This window comes from Schistocerca nitens, chromosome 6, assembly GCF_023898315.1.
Source record: "Schistocerca nitens isolate TAMUIC-IGC-003100 chromosome 6, iqSchNite1.1, whole genome shotgun sequence".
Taxonomy (NCBI): Eukaryota; Metazoa; Arthropoda; class Insecta; order Orthoptera; family Acrididae; genus Schistocerca; species Schistocerca nitens.
This window is the reverse complement of record NC_064619.1, coordinates 639,927,589-639,949,524: the sequence shown is the minus strand read 5'-3', so window position 1 is coordinate 639,949,524 and position 21,936 is coordinate 639,927,589. Positions and strand designations below refer to the sequence as shown.

At 41.3% G+C, this 21,936-nt stretch overlaps 1 protein-coding gene across 2 annotated transcripts in view; it reads left to right on the top strand.

Moving 5' to 3' along the window:
- The first annotated feature begins 2,350 nt into the window (after positions 1-2,350).
- The window catches only part of LOC126263054 (26S proteasome non-ATPase regulatory subunit 10-like), a 55,620-nt gene continuing 36,034 nt past the window's right edge, over positions 2,351-21,936 (top strand). The window contains exons 1-3 of one of the 2 annotated variants that reach the window (XM_049960030.1): positions 2,351-2,436; positions 20,225-20,386; positions 20,500-20,547. In XM_049960030.1, coding sequence (XP_049815987.1) covers positions 20,299-20,386; positions 20,500-20,547 — 136 coding nt within the window. In that variant the 5' untranslated portion in view covers positions 2,351-2,436; positions 20,225-20,298. Of the gene's footprint in view, positions 2,437-2,564; positions 2,588-20,224; positions 20,387-20,499; positions 20,548-21,936 lie in introns of those variants that run through there. The other variant, XM_049960031.1, reaches the window with a different exon arrangement.

Sequence of the window (21,936 nt, the reverse complement as noted above, 5' to 3'; positions counted from 1 at the left end):
TACTCGTCATGTTCTTCAGGAGGCAGGAAGGTTTTTTTGGTGTGGAATTATAACCAGGAAAAATAATTTGCTCAAGTGATAAGGATGGCTTGTCTTTTGCTTAAAATTACTGTGGTGGATATTTTAGGGTTGTGGCAGATGAACATCGGCTGCCTACAGATTATTATTACTGCTTACTGACGTTGTTTTTATGGCAGTACGGTAGTGATTCTGTTAAGTGGTTTGCAAATCTGGTGTACGTATGTCTTCCCACTTCGCAGTTCTTTGGGTGTTAAGAGTATCTCACACTAAAGTTCATGTTCGTCATTCATTCGTATACTGAATGACAGCCATTGAAGATTATTTGACGTATCCCTGCACAGCGTTAAATAAATTCCGCAAAAAAGATTTCTAGTAGATCCCTAGTTGTAGAAATGTGATTCGAGGTCTATTAAAAACACATTAAAGATGCAGTTCTGGTTCAAGTGAAACCAGAAGTGACACTTTGGTATTTGACATCTGACGAATACACCTTTCTAATAATTGTGGATAGTAGTTTCAAACATTTTTGTGAGATACATTAGATGTTATTTACAATGCTCTAAACGCTAGTTTAAAATCTAATATTTTCACTCTTGCACATCAAGTACCTGTTGCACAAAATTTTTCTAAACCGTGTTTTGAAGCTGTGCAAGTGCAGTAAAAGGCACTGTAATATTGATTTTCTTTATTAAAATCAGCACTTTTTATTTCATTTCTCAGATCAACTGGGTCAGTGTTTAGAGTGCAGTCAAGTGTGCTACAATCTGATTATCGGAATATCCAGCCAGTGCTGCATTAATTTTCACCATTTTTAGAACAAAATGAGTCGCTGTGGAATTACAAATCCGTCTTCCGTTAATTAGATCATACTTGCTCCCTCACATACAAAATTCTTTCACGCATCATATAACAGAAATATGTACTTGCACCATGTAAATTAACAATTATGTGCTCATAACCTCATTGGCAAGAACTTTACAGACCGAAGTCGCACATCCTGACACTGTAACATAATAAACCACTCTCTGAAAAACGTGTTTTGAAGAGATCATTAGTGCATTGGATAACTGAAACTACATATTTTCGTAATGCGCGCGTATAAATATGAAAAACAACTGTCATAGAGGCCTCGTATCAGTTAGAGGGCCTGCACAACAGACAAGCAAGGTGGGCTGCCGACCACCCTTCAAGAGCTCATACCAAAACATCGCCAGTGACTGTAAACATCAAGAGACTTTCCGCATCAACACGGCACTATTTCGTGAAAAGTCGTGCGACAGAAATCCACCGAATGAAAATGCGACTAAGTGTAGCGCTCCACAGAATCGGTGTGATAAGCACGTCAGCAGGGGCAGTCGGGCAGTATATACCTACAGCTAGTATAGCTCTGGCCAGTACCTACGTGGGCTCTAGCCCAGTAGATACTCACCGTAGTCGTGTGTACAAATTTGTATCTTGTTGGGCATAACGCCACTTTTGAATTGTTTAGCGTAGTATTTTGGTTGTTATTATTTCTTTTCATTACTTTGTAATTCTTATCTGGTTTTGCCACCACAATAATTATTGTGTTTCTTATTGTTCCTGAGTTTGGAAATTAATACACGCCAAGAAGGCGTTTCAAATAAAGTGTGTTCAAGCTGGATCGTTAGTTCTTTCCTGCTGACCGCAGGACACTAAAACATCTATTACAGCCTGCTAGTTTCTAGGATGGTGGTCGCTTCTGACGCTAATAGCTGGTGAGAGAAGGACAGCTGTCACAAAGTTAAAGCGTTTTTACGTTTTGTGGCAGGGTGTTTCTTCCTCCATCTTGTATATTCGTGAAACTCGCCTGGTAATTCCAGCAACTGAGGACAGAGTATGCAGTACTCGCTACGTTCGTTTCGAGACAGACACAGTTCATTTACATCCATCTTATAATTGCAAAAGCCGTACTGCAGCACTCGTCTCCAAGCACAGAAGTGTCGTGGTGTCTGCCCTGTCCTTGGAGGTTAAAATATAGCTTACTTCATACATAACACAGAGTCTAAGCTAGCCTAACCACCTCGATCAGGTCAAAAACTGACAACTGAGATAGGACGCACTCTGACCCAGCTGTCGACAGGTACTACCGTGTGACCTCTGGCGATGGCCTCTGATGACCGTTGGCGGGGGCACTCTGACCGCAGCCTAATTGTTATCGCGCGCCCTTGGCGCCTACGGTGTGAGGCGTTGCGCAGAAATGTAACGAACGTCAGACGTGTGCAGAGGTTATCGCTGTGATGGTGGCAGGCGGTCGGGAGCAGAGGCCTTATAGAGGGCAGAGTGGGTGGGAGGATGCAGCCACGGCAGCGTCAGGCAGGGGGGGGGGGGGAGGAGGTGTCTCAGCCGGCCGGCCACTGTGCACTGGCTGTTTCGGCGCGGGACGGGCCGTATCCGGTGAGTCTCTGCGCCACGCGTGTAGTGTGGTGTGGTGTGGTGTATGGTGTGGTATGGTGTAATATGGTGCGATATGGTGTAGTGTGCTGTACATGTGACTCCACTCAGCTTGGCAGTCTCCTCTTCCAAGTGTCACTCATTCTCTAAAGAGGTGACCGTGAAAATGAGGGACACTAAAAGATAGAACCGAGGCTTTTTTTTCTATTTTACTCTAGTTTCTGCAAGACCCTTTACCAGTTCGCGTCAGCTACACACTTGAGCAGCATAATTTAAATAATGGCGGTAATAGCAGTAGTTGCTACTGTTCTTGTCGCAAGTTTTTTAACATGTACCCGGACAGACGTTTCTTTTTATATAAGCTTGCCACATCAGAATGAAAATAGAAACGGTAGAGACTTCTTCCGTAAAACGATAATGCATTTCAACTGTATTTAACGTCTCTCGGAACTTACAAAAAAAAAAGTATTAGATATCTGCATCTACATGGCGACATTGAAAACTACACTTAAGTGCCTGGCAGAGTGTTCATCGAATCACCTCCACAATAATTCTCCATTGTTCCACTCTCGAACAGCGCGCGGAAAAAACGAACACCTTTATCTTTCCTCGTCAGCTCTGATTTCTCTTATTTTGTAGGACAATCGTATCTCCCTACGTAGGTCGACATCAACATAATATTTTCACATTTGGGGGAGAAAGTTGGTGATTGCAATTTCGTCAGAAGATTCCACCGCAACGAGAAACGCTTTTGTTTTAATGATATCCTCCCCAACTCCCAAATCATGTCCTTGGCATCTCCTCTCCCATTTATCGATAATACAAAACTTGCTGTCCTTCTTTAGACTTTCTCGGTGTACTCTGTTAATCCTACCTGGTAGGGTTCCCATACTATGCAACAGTACTCCAAAAGAAATTGACAAGCGTAATGTAGTCAGTCTCTTTAGTAGATCTGGTGCATCTTCTAAGTGTTTTGCAAATAAAACACAGTTCTTTGTTCACCTTTCCTGCAACATTTCCCGTGTGTTTTTTTCGAATTTATGTTGTTCGTAATTGTAATTCCTACCCATTTAGTTGAATTAACGGCCTTCGGATTTGATTTTTTTATCGTGTAACCGAAGATTAACAGTTTCATTTTAGCACTTATTTGGATGACGTTACACTTTTCATTATGTAGGGTCGATTCCCAATTTCCGCACCATACACATCTCTTTTCTAAATCGTACAATTTGTCTTATTTTCTGATGACTTTACTAGACGATAAACGACATCATCATCCGCAAATAATCTAAGTTGGCTGCTCAGACCGTCTCCTTAATCTTTTATATAAATAAGGAACAGCAGAGACCCTATAACACTACCTTAAGGAACAGCAGATATCACTTCTCCTTTACTCGATGACTTTAGAACAGTTACTACAAACTGTGACCTCTCTGACCGGAAATCACGATTCTAGTCGAGTAACTGGCTCTGAGCACTATGGGACTTAACATCTATGGTCATCAGTCCCCTAGAACTTAGAACTACTTAAACCTAACTAACCTAAGGACAGCACACAACACCCAGCGATCACGAGGCAGAGAAAATCCCTGACCCCGCCGGGAATCGAACCCGGGAACCCGGGCGTGGGAAGCGAGAACGCTACCGCACGACCACGAGATGCGGGCAGTCGAGTAACTGAGACGGTATTACATAAGCATGGTATTTGATTACAAGCCGATTTTGAGATACGGTTCAAGGAGTCTTCTGGAAATATAGAACCATGGAATCAATGAATCAGTCTGGAACCCCTTGTCGACAGCAGTCAGCACTTCGTATGAGTCAATAGCTAGTTGTGTTCCACAAGAACGATGTTTTCGAAATCCGTGATGACTGTGTGTGATAAACATTTTCACTAAACTAAGTAAGAAGAGGCAACTTGGATGTCTGATTTATTACGTTATTGACGGTAAATCACCAGCTATCAGGCAAGCCAAAACTAGTAAAATCAGAATATGAGAAGTAGTCGCGTCTAAAAGAATGTCACACGCCTAACAGAAAAATAATACGTACTATTTATTCTGTCTCTGTCTCAGCACTAGGTAGCTGTCTGTCTGCCTTCCAGTGTCTCTAGATCTGTTGCTCGTTCACATCCATAACGATGATTCTTAAAGAAATTGTTCCCAGTTATTCATTAACCGTGTTCTGCACGTTCTACCAGCAGTTCGAGAACTCCCTCCATGGATGTCGATCGAGCCAAGGTACTCGTATACATTAACAAAAGACAAGCGGGTGGCAGGAACTCAAGAACTTCATATCTCTACCAGTTCAGCTATAACCCGTCTCTGCACTAATTAATGTGCCTATGATAGCGAAAATAAATCGAGTAAATCAGATGGAAAGGTGCTATTTTGGAAAGAGCTGCAATCTCCGCAGATACTCTAAACAGCTGTTCCTGCCACTTTTACCTTAATATTTACTTCACTACTCACTACGATCGTTTTCTCTTGAAAGATGATACTGACCACCATTTCTAATCACTGAGTCCTATTTGCAGCGCTTCACTACTTGTCAGGCAGTTTTACTACTACTCTTTCTGGTCAATCCAACTGAACACTTCTTGAATACAGAAATACCGATAACATGTGGAAAGCGTAACTACTGAGGAATTATTTTATTGCTTTTTCAACTGTTAGGCAGGCTGCTTAATTGTAGATTGAAGCTTCTTGAATATCTTCCCACTAGAGCACGTAAGTTCATTCTGACACGTGGACTAAGAGTCAAAGTCCAGATGAAACTATTTTGGTGTAATGTACTGTGATTGTCTAAATCTCACTTACTTCGAAATGAGTTTTATTGCCAGCGACAAAACCCATTAAACAGTAAATTTGTTAGGAAATAAAACAATTTCAAAATTCTTAAACATAATTCTGTAGGGTTGTCTACTTGTCTTTGCTGTTCGCTGTTACTCGATAAAGCATTGATAAACCCTTAATTCACGAGGTGACTTTTCTGTAACATATTCTACGACATACGGTCTCTAGGGACTCAATGTTAAAACTGAGATTTAGGGGAAAAATCATTTGAAAACTTTCATGTCAATTATATAACATTTATTTTTACAATTACTTCAGTGTTATTTAAATGATCTTCTTTGTTTCTATTCCACTAAATAAAACGTGCGATATTTCACTTTTTATCTCGTAAAATCATAACCGTCGTGCGGTTTTTTAAGTAGTACACATAAACAAACTGTTAGAGGATTGAATTTTACATTCTGAGAAATTATGTTACCTTTGTTGCATGTAAATTTTCACATAAAACTAAATTCTAGCGTTTAAACTTGCAAATGAAAATTGCATTCGATGGGATCTGTATTCTCTTGTACCGTAACTCAGGACACATCCGATAGTAACACTTTAAATATTTTATTGGAGAAACAGGAAGTAGTCCAACAACATTGTCCTGAATTTATTGCTGTGAATTATGGTCTTGTTCACCAGCAGAATTGTGATCACAGGTTATTGACAAACCGTCGTGGTGTTCCTCTATTTCTTGATCTATGTCATTGGCATGTTCCTCTGATCTTCGAAAAGCAAATTCATCAAACTTAGGATCGTTAAAATTGACACATTCCTGGGAACAAATTTTTTGCTATAGTAAGAAAACAGGCACGCAATCGACGAGGCGCGGTCTAGGGGACCCAAAGTGTGTCAAGAACACGTTCAGCAACAAAGGAAGACAGTAACTCCTCGAAGAGTAGAACATTACAGAGTTGGCGATTTCAGGAAGGTAGGTGGAACACAGAAGCACTCCGCTAGAAGTTACCTTGGAGCGAGATTTCGAAAACTCTAGTGTGGTCTCTCAGGCCACACCTTGTGAATTAAGGGTTTCCTTTAGGTGCAATGACCCAGAACTGTAATTCCGTAAGCAAACACGGAGTGAAAATACGCAGAATAAGCTAACACTCTAGTCTTGAGATCGACACTGTGGGAAATACTTCTCGGCGTAACACGCTAAACTGAGCTCCTTGATTAGTTTACTTATGAGTTTATCTTGTTTTCCATTTGGTTCCCAATGCATTTTACACATTTCGTTTCACTTCGTTTGTGGCCAGCAGTGCCTGTTTCTGTTGGCACCTGATCATTATTGCATGTCTCACGTTGCATAATATGAATCGTTCTGATATTAAAACTCAAAATGTCAACTGTGAATCACACGTAATCTTCTTCAGCTATCAACTGACATTGTTTTGTAAGGCTGAGATTGTACCTTTGATTAATGTCCCTGTGGCAGCAGCAAACTTATTAGTTTCGGAACAGCACTTTAAAGTCTTCGAAACATCATTAACGTAGGTTAAGAAAAAAATTGGGTTCAGCACAGATATCTGTGGGACTTCACACGTCATGTGCCCCCCGCCCTCTACCCCATGCCTGTGACTCCATATGATTTCCATCATGAAGGTGAGATTCCATCTCTGGAGGAGAAATGCCATTAATGACACAATTAACTAGTTTCCCAAGTAGAATTATGTCATCTACACACTCAAAGATCTCGGCAAGTACACAAAATATAGCGACAGGGTACGATAACTAGCTTACCTTAACAACAAATTAGTTTCTCAGACTCGGTATTGCTTTCTCTGTGGAGAGATCTTATGCCCAGTTAAAAAGCCATTTTTTTTTTATCACGGCCGCTTTCTCATAGACTTTTGAAATCACTGCAAGGAGTGAAGTTTCGCTTATCTCCAGTTTTACAGATCGCTGTTCCTAAGCATATGCAAGTATGTTATGAAATAGTCCCCAAGTTTCTCACAGATTACACGGATAGCATAAGGATAATCCTACGAAATATGCATGAGATTTAAATATTTTACTAGGAGCTCCATTACGGTCAACATGATTACAGCCTTTTATATTCTTCCTAGTTGCTGTATTTTTGAAACTCTTGTTGTTGGTAGTGCATTCTCTTTATATATTAGGTTGGTGCATAAGTTCGTAGCGCTTTTCTAACCATTTAAATACAACAGATACACATAACAGAGACCTTAGCCAGCAATAATATATTCTCCTTCATTGTTTACAACAGTTTGCCAACGCTGGGGTAACTTTTCGATTCCACGACTGTAGAAAGGACGTTATTTTTTAGGCGAAGATCTCGTCGAGCCATGTTCGGAGCGCATTTTCATCCGGCAAGGAAGTTCCTTGAAGGTTGTTTGGTACATGGCGGGAAAGGTGAAAATCTGAGGGCACAAGATCAGCTGAATAACGTGGGTGCGGAATGAATTCCTAACCCATCTCCTTTGTGCTGGTTTCTATTTTTTTTTTTTTTATTTTATTTTTTTTTTTTTTTTTGGCAGCCTACCAGAATGCGGGGGTTATCGTGGAGTAGCATCACTTCACGCAATCTCCTTGTTCGTTGCTCTCGGACTGTTCCTGAAGGACGTCTCAGCTATTGACAGTAAATGTCAGCAGTGGCGATTACATGACATTGTCTTTTGTGGATGCGCGCAGTTCTTTGTACGAGGAGCTGCTGCTTTCTTTGGGCTCAACCATTCCTCTCTTTTCCTTACGTTAGCATAAAGGCACCATTTCTCGACACGACAGAAATGGTCGGTGTTGTTCACGAAACAATTGATGGCGAGCAGCAGAGATGCCTATAAGGCCACCTGCTGATTTTTGTGATTTTGGCTTAGAGTTGCGATACCCATACACCCGATTTTTGAACCTCCCTGATTACATCCAAATGTCACACGACGGTGGACTGATCACAGTTCATCACATTTGCCAGTTCTCGAGTGGATTAATGAGTTTAAAAGATCTCTATCGAACTCCGAAGCTCTTCCCAAACGCAAAGTGTGGTGTCACTTCCAGACACCACACTTGCTAGGTGGTAGCCTTTAAATCGGCCGCGGTCCGGTAGTATACGTCGGACCCGCGTGTCGCCACTATCAGTGATTGCAGACCGAGCGCCGCCACACGGCAGGTCTAGAGAGACTTCCTAGCACTCGCCCCAGTTGTATAGCCGACTTTGCTAGCGATGGCTCACTGACAAATTACGCTCTCAATTGCCGAGACGATAGTTAGCATAGCCTTCAGCTACGTCATTTGCTACGACCTAGCAAGGCGCCATTATCAATTGCTATTTATCTTGTGATGCATGTACCGTCAGACCGATGTTCACCAATTATGGATTAAAGTTAAGTATTCCAGAAGCTACGTACCTTTTTTGCTAGTCTAAATACCTTGGCCTTGTTCCAGACCTCACGCCAGCCTGCGTGAGCTTAACGCGTGCCTTTCGGCTTCCTCTCATTGTGGGTTGGCGCTCTGGCCAATCCACAACACAAAGTGTCACTAATGTCAAGACAGTCCTTCTTAAACCGGGTAAACCATTTTCTTGCTCCTGCTGTCACCCCTCTGCTAAACTCAAACAGAAGACTGTATCGCAGATGTTCCGATTTCTCCAATTGGCATCCCATTTACTAGCGTCCACAGCTCCAAACGACAAAACGATAATATGTAAACTCAAATAGCAACAGTTCCAAAATGGTTCAAATGGCTCTGAGCACTATGGGACTTAACATCTGAGGTCATCAGTCCCCCTAGAACTTAGAACTACTTAAACCTAAATAACCTAAGGACATCCCACACATCCATGCCCGAGGCAGGATTCGAACCTGCGACCGTAGCGGTCGTGCGGTTCCAGACTGAAGCGCCTAGAACCGCTCGGCCACAGGGGCCGGCCAAATAGCAACAGTGAACAGCCAATAAAAAATGGCAATCGATAAATAAACCCATAGCAATCGAACACCAGCATGAAAACAAAAAAACTACAAACTAACGCAGCAACGTATTATAAATGTAAAGCAGCCGTATTGATCTGTTGACCCTGTGAGGAAGTAAACAGTGTCGCCGTTTAACATAGGACTGTAGTGTGGCACGTCAGCATAGCATGATGACCCCGTCGTCTTCCCAGAGTTATTTATTTTATCACGTACCCACCACGAAGAGTTGCGTCTAATATGCTCGGTAACTAATAAACAGTTTTCAAAACTTTTCAGATTTACTTTGGAAGAAATTGTGCCTTGTTTCCTTCACACATCTCCCATTCCCAAATTAATAGTAACTCAATCTTCATATCTCACCCCTCCCCCTCCCCCAGCTCAGACATTTGGTACACTGTCGGTAACAGCAATTATGGCTGAATGGCATGGTACATAGCGACGACGATAACTGGCATATTATCAATAGGAGACAAGAAAAGAATGAAAACTGTACCTCTGAATATTGAGGAACTGAAGGACGGCGCGAGGCAACAAGTTCGCATCAATCTGTGACTCTACAGTCGGAACATGTAACCACATTACCATTGTACAGATACGGAAACGCACTTCATCAGTTGCGTATTGATTGCTGTGGTCTTCAGTCCGAAGATGAAGCTCTCTGCGCGCGACTCAATATGTCTTTGGAATTACTGTTACCACATCTATTAGAGATGATATACGCTATTCAAGCCTTCATATCCGTCTACAGATTTTACCCTCCAAACTTCACTCCACAACCAAATTGATGGCACTTTTATTTCTCAGAATATATCCTATTAAACGATTCCTTCTTTTAGCTAAATTTTTCTGTAAGTTTCTTTCTTCCTCAGTTCGATAGAGTTCCTCCTCATCAGTTATCCCACTTTACTGTCTAATTGCCAACGTTTCTCTGTAGCTCTACATATCAGAAGATTGTATTCTCTTCTTGTCTGAACTACTTATGAGGCAATTTCATTTCTGTAAAATGATACTTTGCCGGCCGGTGTGGCAGAGCGGTTCTAGACGCTTCAGTCTTGAACCGCGCGACAGCTACTTTCCCAGGTTCGAATCCTGCCTCGGACATGGCTGTGTGTGATGTCAGGTTAGTTAGGTTTAAGTAGTTCTAGGTTATAGGGACTGATGACCTCAGATGTTAAGTCCCATAGTGCTCATAGCCATTTGAACCATTTGAAAATGATACTTTCCGCACAAATACCTTTAGAAAACATTTTCCAACAGTTCAGTTTATATTCGACGTTAATAAATTTGCCTTTCCCAGAAATTCTTCCTTAGCTGTTGCCAGTCAGCTTTCTTCGTTGACTATCGTCAGTTATTTTGCTGCCCAAATAACAAAATCCTGTCTACCGCATTTAGTGTCCCAATTGATCGTCTAACATTCTACGCATCACTTAGTTTCATTTAAGTACACTCCGTTACCTTTCTTTTACTTTGGTTAACGTCCATCTTATAATTTCTTTTCAAGACTGTATCAGTTCCGTTCAACTGCTCTTCCACATGCTTTGCTGTCGCAACAATGTCTTCTGCAAAGTTTTTATTTCTTCTCGCAGATCCTTTATTACTTTTTCAACGCTTTCCTTGGCTTCTATAATGCGCCATGCAGATTCGATTGACACTTCGTGTCACAGCGGACAGATTAGAAAAGATCCACCTTTTCAATCCTGGTATACCCACCCCCATTTATAACGAACAATGGATGGTACACCAACAAAAAACAAGATTTTAGCAAAATTCAGACCTCTTCAGGCGTTGACATTCGCGTACCCACTACACCTTGAAGTTACTTTATCAATTACAGCACTTGAATAGTAAGAGATAATCACCGTTCGTCCCTCCTTTAAACGGTTGTTGATTGGATCGTTTTCTGCCTTGACTCTATCAAAATACAGGAAGACAGTCTGTTTCCAAAGGCAATCGCGATATATGGCACAGTATAAAATGTACAATAACGTAAAGTTGCTCCAGCCGGACTTCAAAACTACAAGTCTCACCTCAGTAGGTGGTCGTGTGGTTCTCAAACGTTGTTCAGATACCTTAGAACACGCAATAAAAATAATCCAAGTGGCCGATACTCACTCCGTATTCCTTCACACCCACTATTATATCAGCTGTGTCACCCTGTATGGTGTACGCGATCAATACTCCAAACTATCCAAAATATTGGATAGTTAACGGATGAGTTCTTTAACGTTCACATAAATCCCTAACCAAAGAAAAGAAACCTCCACAACATCTAATAGCCAGTACGACCTACTATTCTTCAAAATTCATCAACAGATCTTCCATATAATCGCGTACGGTATTTACGTACTTATAATCCACAGTGCGTAGCGTTACACGGACGCCTACAAACTATCTTCCGAATCTAAATTATCACGCACTCATCTAGCAATCACGTTGGGCTGTCACGCAGACACCAACACTTCACAGTACTAAACCAATCGATTAAACTCCCAACCTTAAGACTGGCTGCTGAATCTTGAACAAATTAGTTTCAATTTACTTGTCGGAGTATATTATTTCTGATGACGAACGAGAATTCCGAATGAAACTATGATACATGAGTGTCCTACGACCAACCATTACCGGTCTGCATCATAACAGCGACTACTTACGCTTCCTTCCTCGAGGATCGATCTAAGAACCATTTTTCGAACAATCTTAGAACGGTGTTTATCCCTTGTACATGTTGAGTTCATTCTTCATGGTCTTCGGTAACGTTTCTGGTGGCCAGCTGCAGTGGTAGTAGAAGCATTGCTGACTCGCGCTGCTAACCACTCGCTCTGGTGATGGAGCGTCTCTGACTGCGACCTGGTTTTCGTCAGCTTTTTCTCTCGGTCTTTGGATATTATAACATGTCAAAGGAATGCACGTTAAAACATGTCTTCTACGAAGTTTGAACATCCATTTTCTTGTCGAGACTAATCTGAGGCGACTCCATTACGTAATGCGAAACGAAAAAAATTATAAAATCTTTTTTTTTGCCATTACACTTTCTTTACTTTTTGTTCAATGCACAGATTGAATAACATCGGGCACAGGCTACAGTCCTGTCTCACTCCCTTCTCAGCTACACCTAGCTCTTCACGTTCTTCGAGCCTTGTAACTTTAGTCTGGTTTCTGTACAGGTTGTAGATAACGTTTTACTCTGATTTTACCCCTAATATCATCAAACTTTTGAAGAATGTATTCGAATTCTTCGGAATGCTTAACTTCTCCTGTGGCTGAGGGTACACAGCAACCAGAAGAGGAGGAAGTTTATCTGCATACTCTATGCAGAACCATTTTGGTAGCCCGTCATATCCCATGGCTTTTTCTCGGGTGAGGGGTTTCAGTTGCATTTCTGCCCCGTAGTCGCTTATTTCGATATCAGTCTCTTAGAGGTTTACTTGAAAAAAAGAGACAGCATTGGTCGTATATTTTTTACTATTGCAAAATCGATTTTCTGTCACTGAGTGACCATCTTCAGTGCTATATTGTATAACTTAAATTGGGATGCACTGTTGTCACTAAGCTTACGGCGATCACATGTGATCGCCGTAAGCTTAGTGACAACAGTGCATCCCAATTTAAGTTATACAATATAGCACTGAAGATGGTCACTCAGTGACAGAAAATCGATTTTGCAATAGTAAAAAATATACGACCAATGCCGTCTCTTTTTTTCAAGTAAACCTGTTATCTGGTCGTGGTGCACAGGACAACATGAAGTCGCCAATCAATAGTCTCTTAGAGGTTCGTGCGACGATTCAGACGGGGCACCGCAGTACGATCTTCCTCAGTGAAGCAACGTGGAAAGGAAAAGAAAGATTAGTATTTCTGGCTGCTCTTGGATGTCATTCTCCCCTTGGATGCCGTTAGGGTCACGCTACACTGGACAGATGGCTTTTACACATTTACTGGTTTAACATAAGACCAAACCTTCTTAGGATTTTCTGCCGACATGGCAGATAAAATTTTACTTCTTGATTAGTTGAATTCATTGAATCATACATCTTATTCACTTTTGTCTATAGCTCCTATAGAAATTAAATATTTAATTTCTCCTGATTCATGATTTTTTTCCAACTATTCAACTCTATACCGACAAAAAAACTTCGCATTTTATTTCTTTCGAATGAAATCACGAATTCACGAATAAGAAAACAATGGGCTTGAGGTTCAAAATAGATAAGTTATAAACTTCAAATATTACCTTCAAGCTAACTTGCACACTGTCTTCTGTAAATAATTATGGACGAAGTGAGACATTAATATCACAGACGGCGTGGGTAAACACACCACTGGCTGGCTCGTCTTTGTCTGTCATAGAAGTTTCTCGTACACCAGTGCTTCAGCGGCTTAGTGTGCACATACGATATTATGCTTCGGTCTCAAAAATTTTGTGCCGGATGGCGAATTATTTAAAAAAAATGACTGAATGGATAATAATAATTTCGTGTGAGTCTAAAGCCTAGTGCAAGTCTTTAAATTAAACGCTGCTTCGACTGCCCCACGTATCCAGCAGGGAATGGAGACTTAAAGTTTAACAAGGATTCCGAATGGCGAGTCGTTTCTAGCGACTCCTGACATCCTTGAAGACATAAGGCTCCTTTAAAACGTAGACTGAGAAATCCGTGGTCCGACTAGAATTTGAATGAACATATATCCTAGGACTAATGATCTATATCACTGAACGCGTAAGCTGGTCCATGGTCCATGACGCAAATCCATTTTCTAGTTGCTTATCTGACAGTTTCCAGGGGCAAGAAATAATCTCAGTTTCAATACTGTGTATAACACGACAAGGAATACAGTTAGGAACTGTGTGCACATCTTGAGGCGTTACAGCAAACCGTACGCAAACACTCAGACTACATTCATCCTGTGTTTGAGACTCATAGTACTTAGTGACTTGCAAACTTTGTACATAATTTCAAACCTTTTCGAAATTGTTTCTTGTGACCAACCGAACACAATGATAAAATGAAATAAGTTTTTCACTTACTACATTCTCGTTGATCATCATCAAAAAACTCAGCGTGAAAAATGACGTTTTAATTTGTTAATCCTTTACTATTAACTCCACTCGCAACATAGTCTGCAGACGGTATCCACATACAGTGAGGTGACGTCATGGTATAGCTCCTAATATCGTGTCGGACCTCCTTTTACCCAGCGTAGTGCAGCAGCTCGACGTGGGATGGACTCAGCAAGGCGTTGGAAGTACCCTGCAGAAATAATGAGCCATACTGCCTTTATAGGTTTCCATAAATGCGAAAGTGTTGCCGATGAAGGACGTTGTGCGAGGAACCAACCTCTCGATTACGTCCCACACACACATTAATTACAATCTAGAAACTAATATTTGTATGTATGTAAACAGTAAAGAGCATTCCTTATGTTTAACAGCCACAACAATAAAAAAAAACCTGCTGATGGTGCAACTGCAGTGAAACATGTCTGGGACCATAAACAAAATTGTGTTTTGCTAAAGGCGGACCCCACTCAAAAACATATGCTATTGTTAAAGCAAACACAGACAAAAGAGCTTCAACATCAAGATGCGTTCAGAATATATCAAATCCCGATTTCCCGGCTTGAAATCAGTTGAATTACGCCAGGTCCAGCGTTCTGCTCTCAGAATAAGTCCGTGTCAGCTCGTCCTTGCGTTTCGCCGCCCTGACACTGATTTCCGAACAGCCTGTCGTTTGCTCAACGGAACTGCTGACACGGTTGTCGAAACCCAGGACTACAGTACACCAACAGCCGAAAGACACGGATTGGTGCAAAGGTCACGTAGGCGCCTGTTTGAGCCCTAGAATGCTCCCTGTGCCGTCACATACTACTGAATTAGAGTTTAATACTGAGCAACATGCAAAATTATGAATATTTCCGTGTGTATATATCACATTAAAATAACTTTTGGATCCATCGTTGTTGCTTTGTGGCCTCACAAGACATAAACCATACAATATTACACAATACGTTAAAACAAATCTAAATCAGACTCACTTAAGATTTCCTGCACACACTAAATGTGTGCTAAGAACAGTTATATGAATAAACGCGACCAGGCCGGGCAGGGTGGACGAGCGGTTCTAGGCGCTACAGTCTGGAACAGCGCGACCGCTACGGTCGCAGGTTCGAATCCTGCCTCGGGCATGGATGTGTGTGATGTCCTTAGGTTAGTTAGGTTTAAGTAGTTCTAGCGGACTGATGACCTCAGAGCCATTTGAACCATTTGAAACGCGAACAGGTCAGAAGGAGCATACTTCCGCCTTCTGCTCATTTGTGCTTTTAGAGTTTGCATCTCCTTTCAGGTTTTACCTAGCATTGTTTATACAGTGTGTAACGAGCGTAAGTGCTGATATTTCTATTGATGACTCAGAGCGGTGTACTGAACAATATCACGTTAGTATTTAGTCATTTACTCACTAATTTTACAGCTGTTACGAGGCTAGTAATGCCTTCATGTACGCGTTGAAGGAGGAAGCTATTAATATTTATTTTTCCCCTCAGCAGCGGCTCAGGTGTTGAACTGTCAACTTGTGGGCCTAAAATGTCTAGCCTACATTGAAAGACATAGTTCACATAGTGGTGTAGTTATGACAGTGCAGGAAGCGTGTTCGACAGATAGATAAAACAACGAACACACAGACCTGTGTACACATTAAGGACCTACGTCTAAAAATATCTGCGCTTGTACCTGTTACAACCTGTACTTTACGTATTTTACATGTTAAGGTGCCACTGATAAAAAAATCTGCGATTATACCTGTACCTGTTATACCATGCATTTTACTTCTTGTAAAATTGTCTGAGAATTTTAGAACAAGTCAAATAAATGAAATGTGACTTATGTAGTGTTTACTGACATCTTCAGATTTCATTTGGTAACTCATATGCTGTGAGAAACCAGATGCCAGTTATAAGAGTCGAGGGGCATGAAAGGCAAGCAGTGGTTGGGAAGGGAGTGAGACAGGGTTGTAGCCTATCCCCGATGTTATTCAATCTGTATATTGAGCAAACAGTAAAGGAAACAAAAGAAAAATCGGAGTAGGAATTAAAATACATGGAGAAGAAATAAAAACTTTGAGGTTCGCCGATGACATTGTAATTCTGTCAGAGACAGCAAAGGACCTGGAAGAGCAGCTGAACGGAATGGACAGTGTCTTGAAAGGAGGATATAAGATGAACATCAACAAAAGCAAAACGCAGATAATGGAATATAGTCGAATTAAATCGGGTGATGCTGTGCGAATTAGATTAGGAAATGAGACGCTTAAAGTAGTAAAGGAGTTTTGCTATTTGGGGAGAAAAATAACTGATGATGTTCGAAGTAGAGAGGATATAAAATGTAGACTAACAATGGCAAGGAAAGCGTTTCTGAAGAAGAGCAATTTGTTAACATCGAGTATAGATTTAAGTGTCAGGAAGTCGTTTCTGAAAGTATTTGTATGGAGTGTAGCCATGTATGGAAGTGAAATGTGGACGATAAATAGTTTGGACAAGAAGAGAATAGAAGCTTTCGAAATGTGGTGCTACAGAAGAATGCTGAAAATTAGATGGGTAAATCACATAACTAATTGGGGAGAAGAGAAATTTGTGGCACAACTTGGCTAGAAGAAGGAATCGGTTGGTAGGACATATTCTGAGGCATCAAGGGATCACCAATTTAGTATTGGAGGGCAGCGTGGAGGATAAAAATCGTAGAGGGATACCAGGAGATGAATACACTAAACAGATTCAGAAGGATGCAGGTTGCAGTAGGTACTGGGAGATGAAGAAGCTTGCACAGGATAGAGTAGCATGGAGAGCTGCATCAAACCAGTCTCTGGACTGAGGACCACAACAACAACATGCTGTGACAGCTCAAAGTGTTCGTAGTTATTAATTTTCTATTGCCTGTCATAGTCAGCAGTCAACAGTCACCGTTGTATTCCTAAGGCCGATGGTTCCCCTCACCAACACACCAAAAGGAACCCCTTGGCCTCTCCTTACGTACCTGAGGCTCCTTTAGTCGGCTGATGCCGCTGCCGTGGGCAAAACAAACCCCATTTCCTGCCATCGGCTCATAATCTACACTACAATATGAAGACCAGTTGTTGTTTAACATGGTTAACAAAAATTGTATAAAGAAATTGACTGAATAACTTCCAATTTTTACACGATGCATTAATAAACGTTTGGACAGACATAGGCTTCATACTTTTTAATATAATGTATAAATATACAGGTTGTAATGAGTATATGTGCATATAGTTCTATTGGTGAGTGGGGATGGTGTACTGAACAACATTACAGACGTATGAAAGTCATTTGCAGACCGATAGGAGTAGTACGTTTTTAGGTTGCTTAGTAACTCCAAGTACATGTAATAATTAATGCTTAATTTTCACTGGGCAGCAGGTGAGGTGTCGAAGTGTGATGCATGGACAGAAAATGGTGATTAGATATCGACAGGCGTAGCCCAATTAGTGGGGCAGCTGCGGCCGCGCAAAAATCCGATGCAATTGTGGAAAGGTTCTCCGAAAAAACTACCAGCACACTGATGTGTGTACGCGTTAAGGTACCACATACAAAGACATCTGCACTGGTACCTGATAAATCATGTACATATAAAACCTAATTGGGGAACATTCTCATAATTAATATAAAATATTATTGAGGAACATTATTTCTCACAAATTTGGAAAATGTCTGACTGATTTACTTTCAATTTTTACATGATACCGTATCAAAAATTCGAACAGATGTAGGTTAAATAGACAGACATATGTTCAAACGACAAGTGCTCTACCATCTTCGCTACCTAAGCACGACTCAGGCCCCGTCCTCACAGTTTTACTTCCGCCAGTCCCTCGTCTTCCAAACTTGCCAGCGAAAGGCAAAGGTCACGACTTCGAGTCTCGGTCCAGCACAAAGTTTTAGTCTACCAGGAAGTTTCATATCAGCGCACAGTCCGCTGCAGAGTGAAAGCCTCATTCTGGAAACATCCCCTCCGCTGTGGTTAAGCCATGTCCCCGCAATATCCGTTCTTCCAGGAGTACCACTGCAAGATTCGCAGGAGAGCTTCTGTGGGGTTTGGAGGGTGGATGGCGGGGTGCTCTGGCGGAGGTGGGGCTGTTGGGGGGGGGGGGGGGAGGGCGTGAGTCGTGCATGGGTAGCTTAGCTGCTAGAGCAGTTTCCCGAGAAAGGCAAGGGCCCCGGGTTCGAGTTTCGGTCGGGTACACAGATTTAATCTACCAAGAAGCTTCAAATCAGCGCACACTCCGCTGTCGAGACAAAATCTCATTCTCGAGACGACATATAGGTTTTCTCTTAAAAAGCGATTACGAGAAAGAAATAGCAATGCTGTGAAAATGTGTAGTTTTGTTGTCTTTCTCACAGTTAGTTTTAACCACGATACCAGAACATGTAAACAGTTACACAAATTGTTTCTCCCATACACGTTCTTTCTCCTTATACATAATTTTAAACAAAAATTAGTATACGGAAGAATTTGCTGTTTTGTGTTCTTTTATAGGAAACAGGAGTGTTGTAATTAAGATTTACCGGCTTATGGGCAGAACACTATTCTGGCTTAAAACTATGCAAAATGCGGTCATTGAAGCCATACATCCAGCAACTGGAGACGTCTGTTTCTCGCACGCTGTACATCGCTGATCCCAAAGGACTAAACCACTCATTTAAAGTGACTTCAGTTCGCTATCAGGATTTCGTTCACAGCAACAATGAACAAGCGCCATTGTCACTGAGGGGGGAGAACAACAGAGAGGGGGGGTAGGGACTGGTCATAGAGAGGGGAAGGAGGAGTGGACAGAGAGAGGGGGAGGAGTAGATGGAGAGTGAAAGGAAAAAGGAGATAGACAGAGGCAGAGGGAAGAACTGATGCCAAGAGGAAGGGGGCGAGGAGAAAGATGGAAAAAGAGAGATGGGAGGAGGCGATGGACAGAGGAGGGGGGTAGGGGGGTGAAGGAATTTAAATTCTATATCCAATTCTCATACATTTTTAGCAATTGGAAAGAAATGCCAAGTAGTGGCATATTAGGTCGTGCTAAAAAGTAACGTCTCCGAATTTTTATGCGAAAGCTTTTTAAATAAAAGAAAACAAACTTTATTAACGTTATTAACATTCTACATCTTTGTTCTTGATCTCTACGTCCTTATTTCTTAACGTAGTCACACTGCCGAAAAATATAGTTTTCTGACCGAGAGACCAAGTTGTTGATACCCTCTCCGTACAGTGTTCGGCTTTCCTGACGGAGCCACAACATCACCTCTGCCTGCATTGCTTCATCACTCCTCGAGGGCGTTCTGTAAGTTTTGGAAACAGATGAAAATCGGATGGGGTTCAAGTCGGGACTGTATGGAGGATGATTGATGACGGTGAACTCAAGACACTGGATAGTCGCTGATGTTGCAGCGCTCATGTGTGGCCTGGCTTCGTCATGAGGACAGGGTAGTCCGTGTGTGGACGAAGTTTTCTGCGGGTATAGCACTCTGTTTCTCACTCACCGACATAGCTACGTCACACACTGCAGTGTTACACGCTACGATTCGGAACCCTCTATTGCCAGAAGGCTGCAGCTTCCGTCATCTAAGAGGGAAAGTCCACCGAGTAATGTGCATGACATGTAATATCTCAACCCATAATGAGAGCACAATAATAATTTTAGACGTTGCTTTTCAGCACGCCTTCGCATGATATAGTTTCATTTTAAAAATCAAAATTGATGCAGATATTTATACACATATTTTGGGGAGCACTTTCTCACAGCTGATCAAATGTAAACAGAACTATTGTATCTTAAACAGTTTCCGAAATATTTTAGACAAATGGCTAACCTAAAGTAGTCACTATGTATTCGGTAGAGCGAAGCGATTATTCATCTTGAAAGCTGATGCAAACCAAGTTAGGACCAAATTAAATTCATACTAGCTAATTTCCTTTATAGCTTGTTGGAAGAAAATGGCATTTGTAACTGTATTTTCTTCATCAAATTACAGGTTAATCAACAGTGTGTAAGCGTTGAAGATATTGTGAAGTCTTTTACTTGAGCGTAGACCTTTGTTATTCCATTATGTCCTGCAGAAGCATCAGCTGGTTCATCTGCATTTTTGTGGTAGTAGTTATAGCTCCCGACTACAGCGGCACAGATTCCATTAAAGGTAAAAGTTTAACTTCTTTTAATTGATATAATTCTGAGTATGATAGTGAATAACAGTTTCACACCAAGTAATGAAATAAATATTCAATTTTTGCACTGAGATTTCTTTTTCAGGCTCCGATCCTGGAGTCACAATCAACCGTTCAATAACCGACAGTCCAGGTGAGTATATAGTTCCTATTATTCCTAAAGAGAAGTCATGGGTCAAGAAATTAATTTAGTGATAACTTATTGGGGCAGCGTTATTTCGTGATTTAATTGCTGTCTGCAGTCGTAGTGTACTCACATTATTATCAGAATGGAAAAATGCTCCTATCATAGTACAGAAAAAGAATATGTCCTACACATAGTTAGGGATGTAAAAGAAGGGAACTACGTTTTAAACTTACCTGGCACCTTTGAAGCCATTGAAATTAAAAAAATCTTGACATTTTTGCCCTTTTTAACTTGTTAGTATTGGCACCCATGTCCCCATGTCATGTAATACAACGAATAGTGTCAAGTAAATTAACATGATACATGATGTCGTCCCTCCAGGAACAAATCCACACCCAGAAATTTTGTATTCCCAGAAAAAGTTTTCCTAGCTTTGATGCGTATGCTCATCGGCCTTATGATGTTATATATTCTTTACCACGGCTGGTAAATCTTCTAAATTTCTTGCGCAGTATCAGGGACTGTAGCCTATTATTTACAAGATGCTGGTGTGCCAAGATCTAGCGCCTATGATAGCTCACTGCACTGGGGAAGAACGGTTAACTAATAAAACGGGGCGGATATGTCAAGATGCTTTCATTTAAACGTCTTTGAAGCTGCTAGATAAGCCGAATAGCTAGTTCCATTCTTATACATCCGTAATTCGCCTATTTTGTGTTTGATAGCAACAATTTTCATTCTGTTCCCAACTTTCATTGTGGCATAATTTTCACTAGGGCTGGTGATAAAATATCGATATCAAAATGGCATTTTCGAGTGCCAATATATTTATTTATATTATATTTTTGCCAATTTTCGGGAAATATTTGAAGTTGTTCTTTTGAAGGTATAGTAGAACATAATTTTACTTTCACTTTCTGAAGGAGTCTTACTATTTTTTGAGGTTTCATCATGTCCAGTCTTTGACTGTGTGAAGCAAGTATAGAAGGAGCAAAGAAGTATTCCGATTGCACTGCAGGGAGGGGAGGGGGTGAATGGAATAACAAGGTTTCCGATGTCAAGAAATAGCACACTAGCAGCGTTAAAAAACGTTTTAACGCAACTTGTGTGCTATTTCTTTACATCGGCATTTTTTAAAAATAATTGCTGAAAACGATGAACAAAAATCTAAATGACAAGATTGGTCTTCACGTTGTGCGGAGACGTGTGAGGGGAAATGCTGACGTAATCGGCCCTTGGCCCTACCAGCGGAAACTGCAACGTTTAGCTTAGTCATGCGGTTCTGACTGTACAATTGCTAGGTCGGTGGCGTTGGCAAAAATGGAAAAATAGGAAAGTCGGCATGAAGTATGAGGCACAAATCCGATATGTGACGAAACCGAACGACAGACCTGC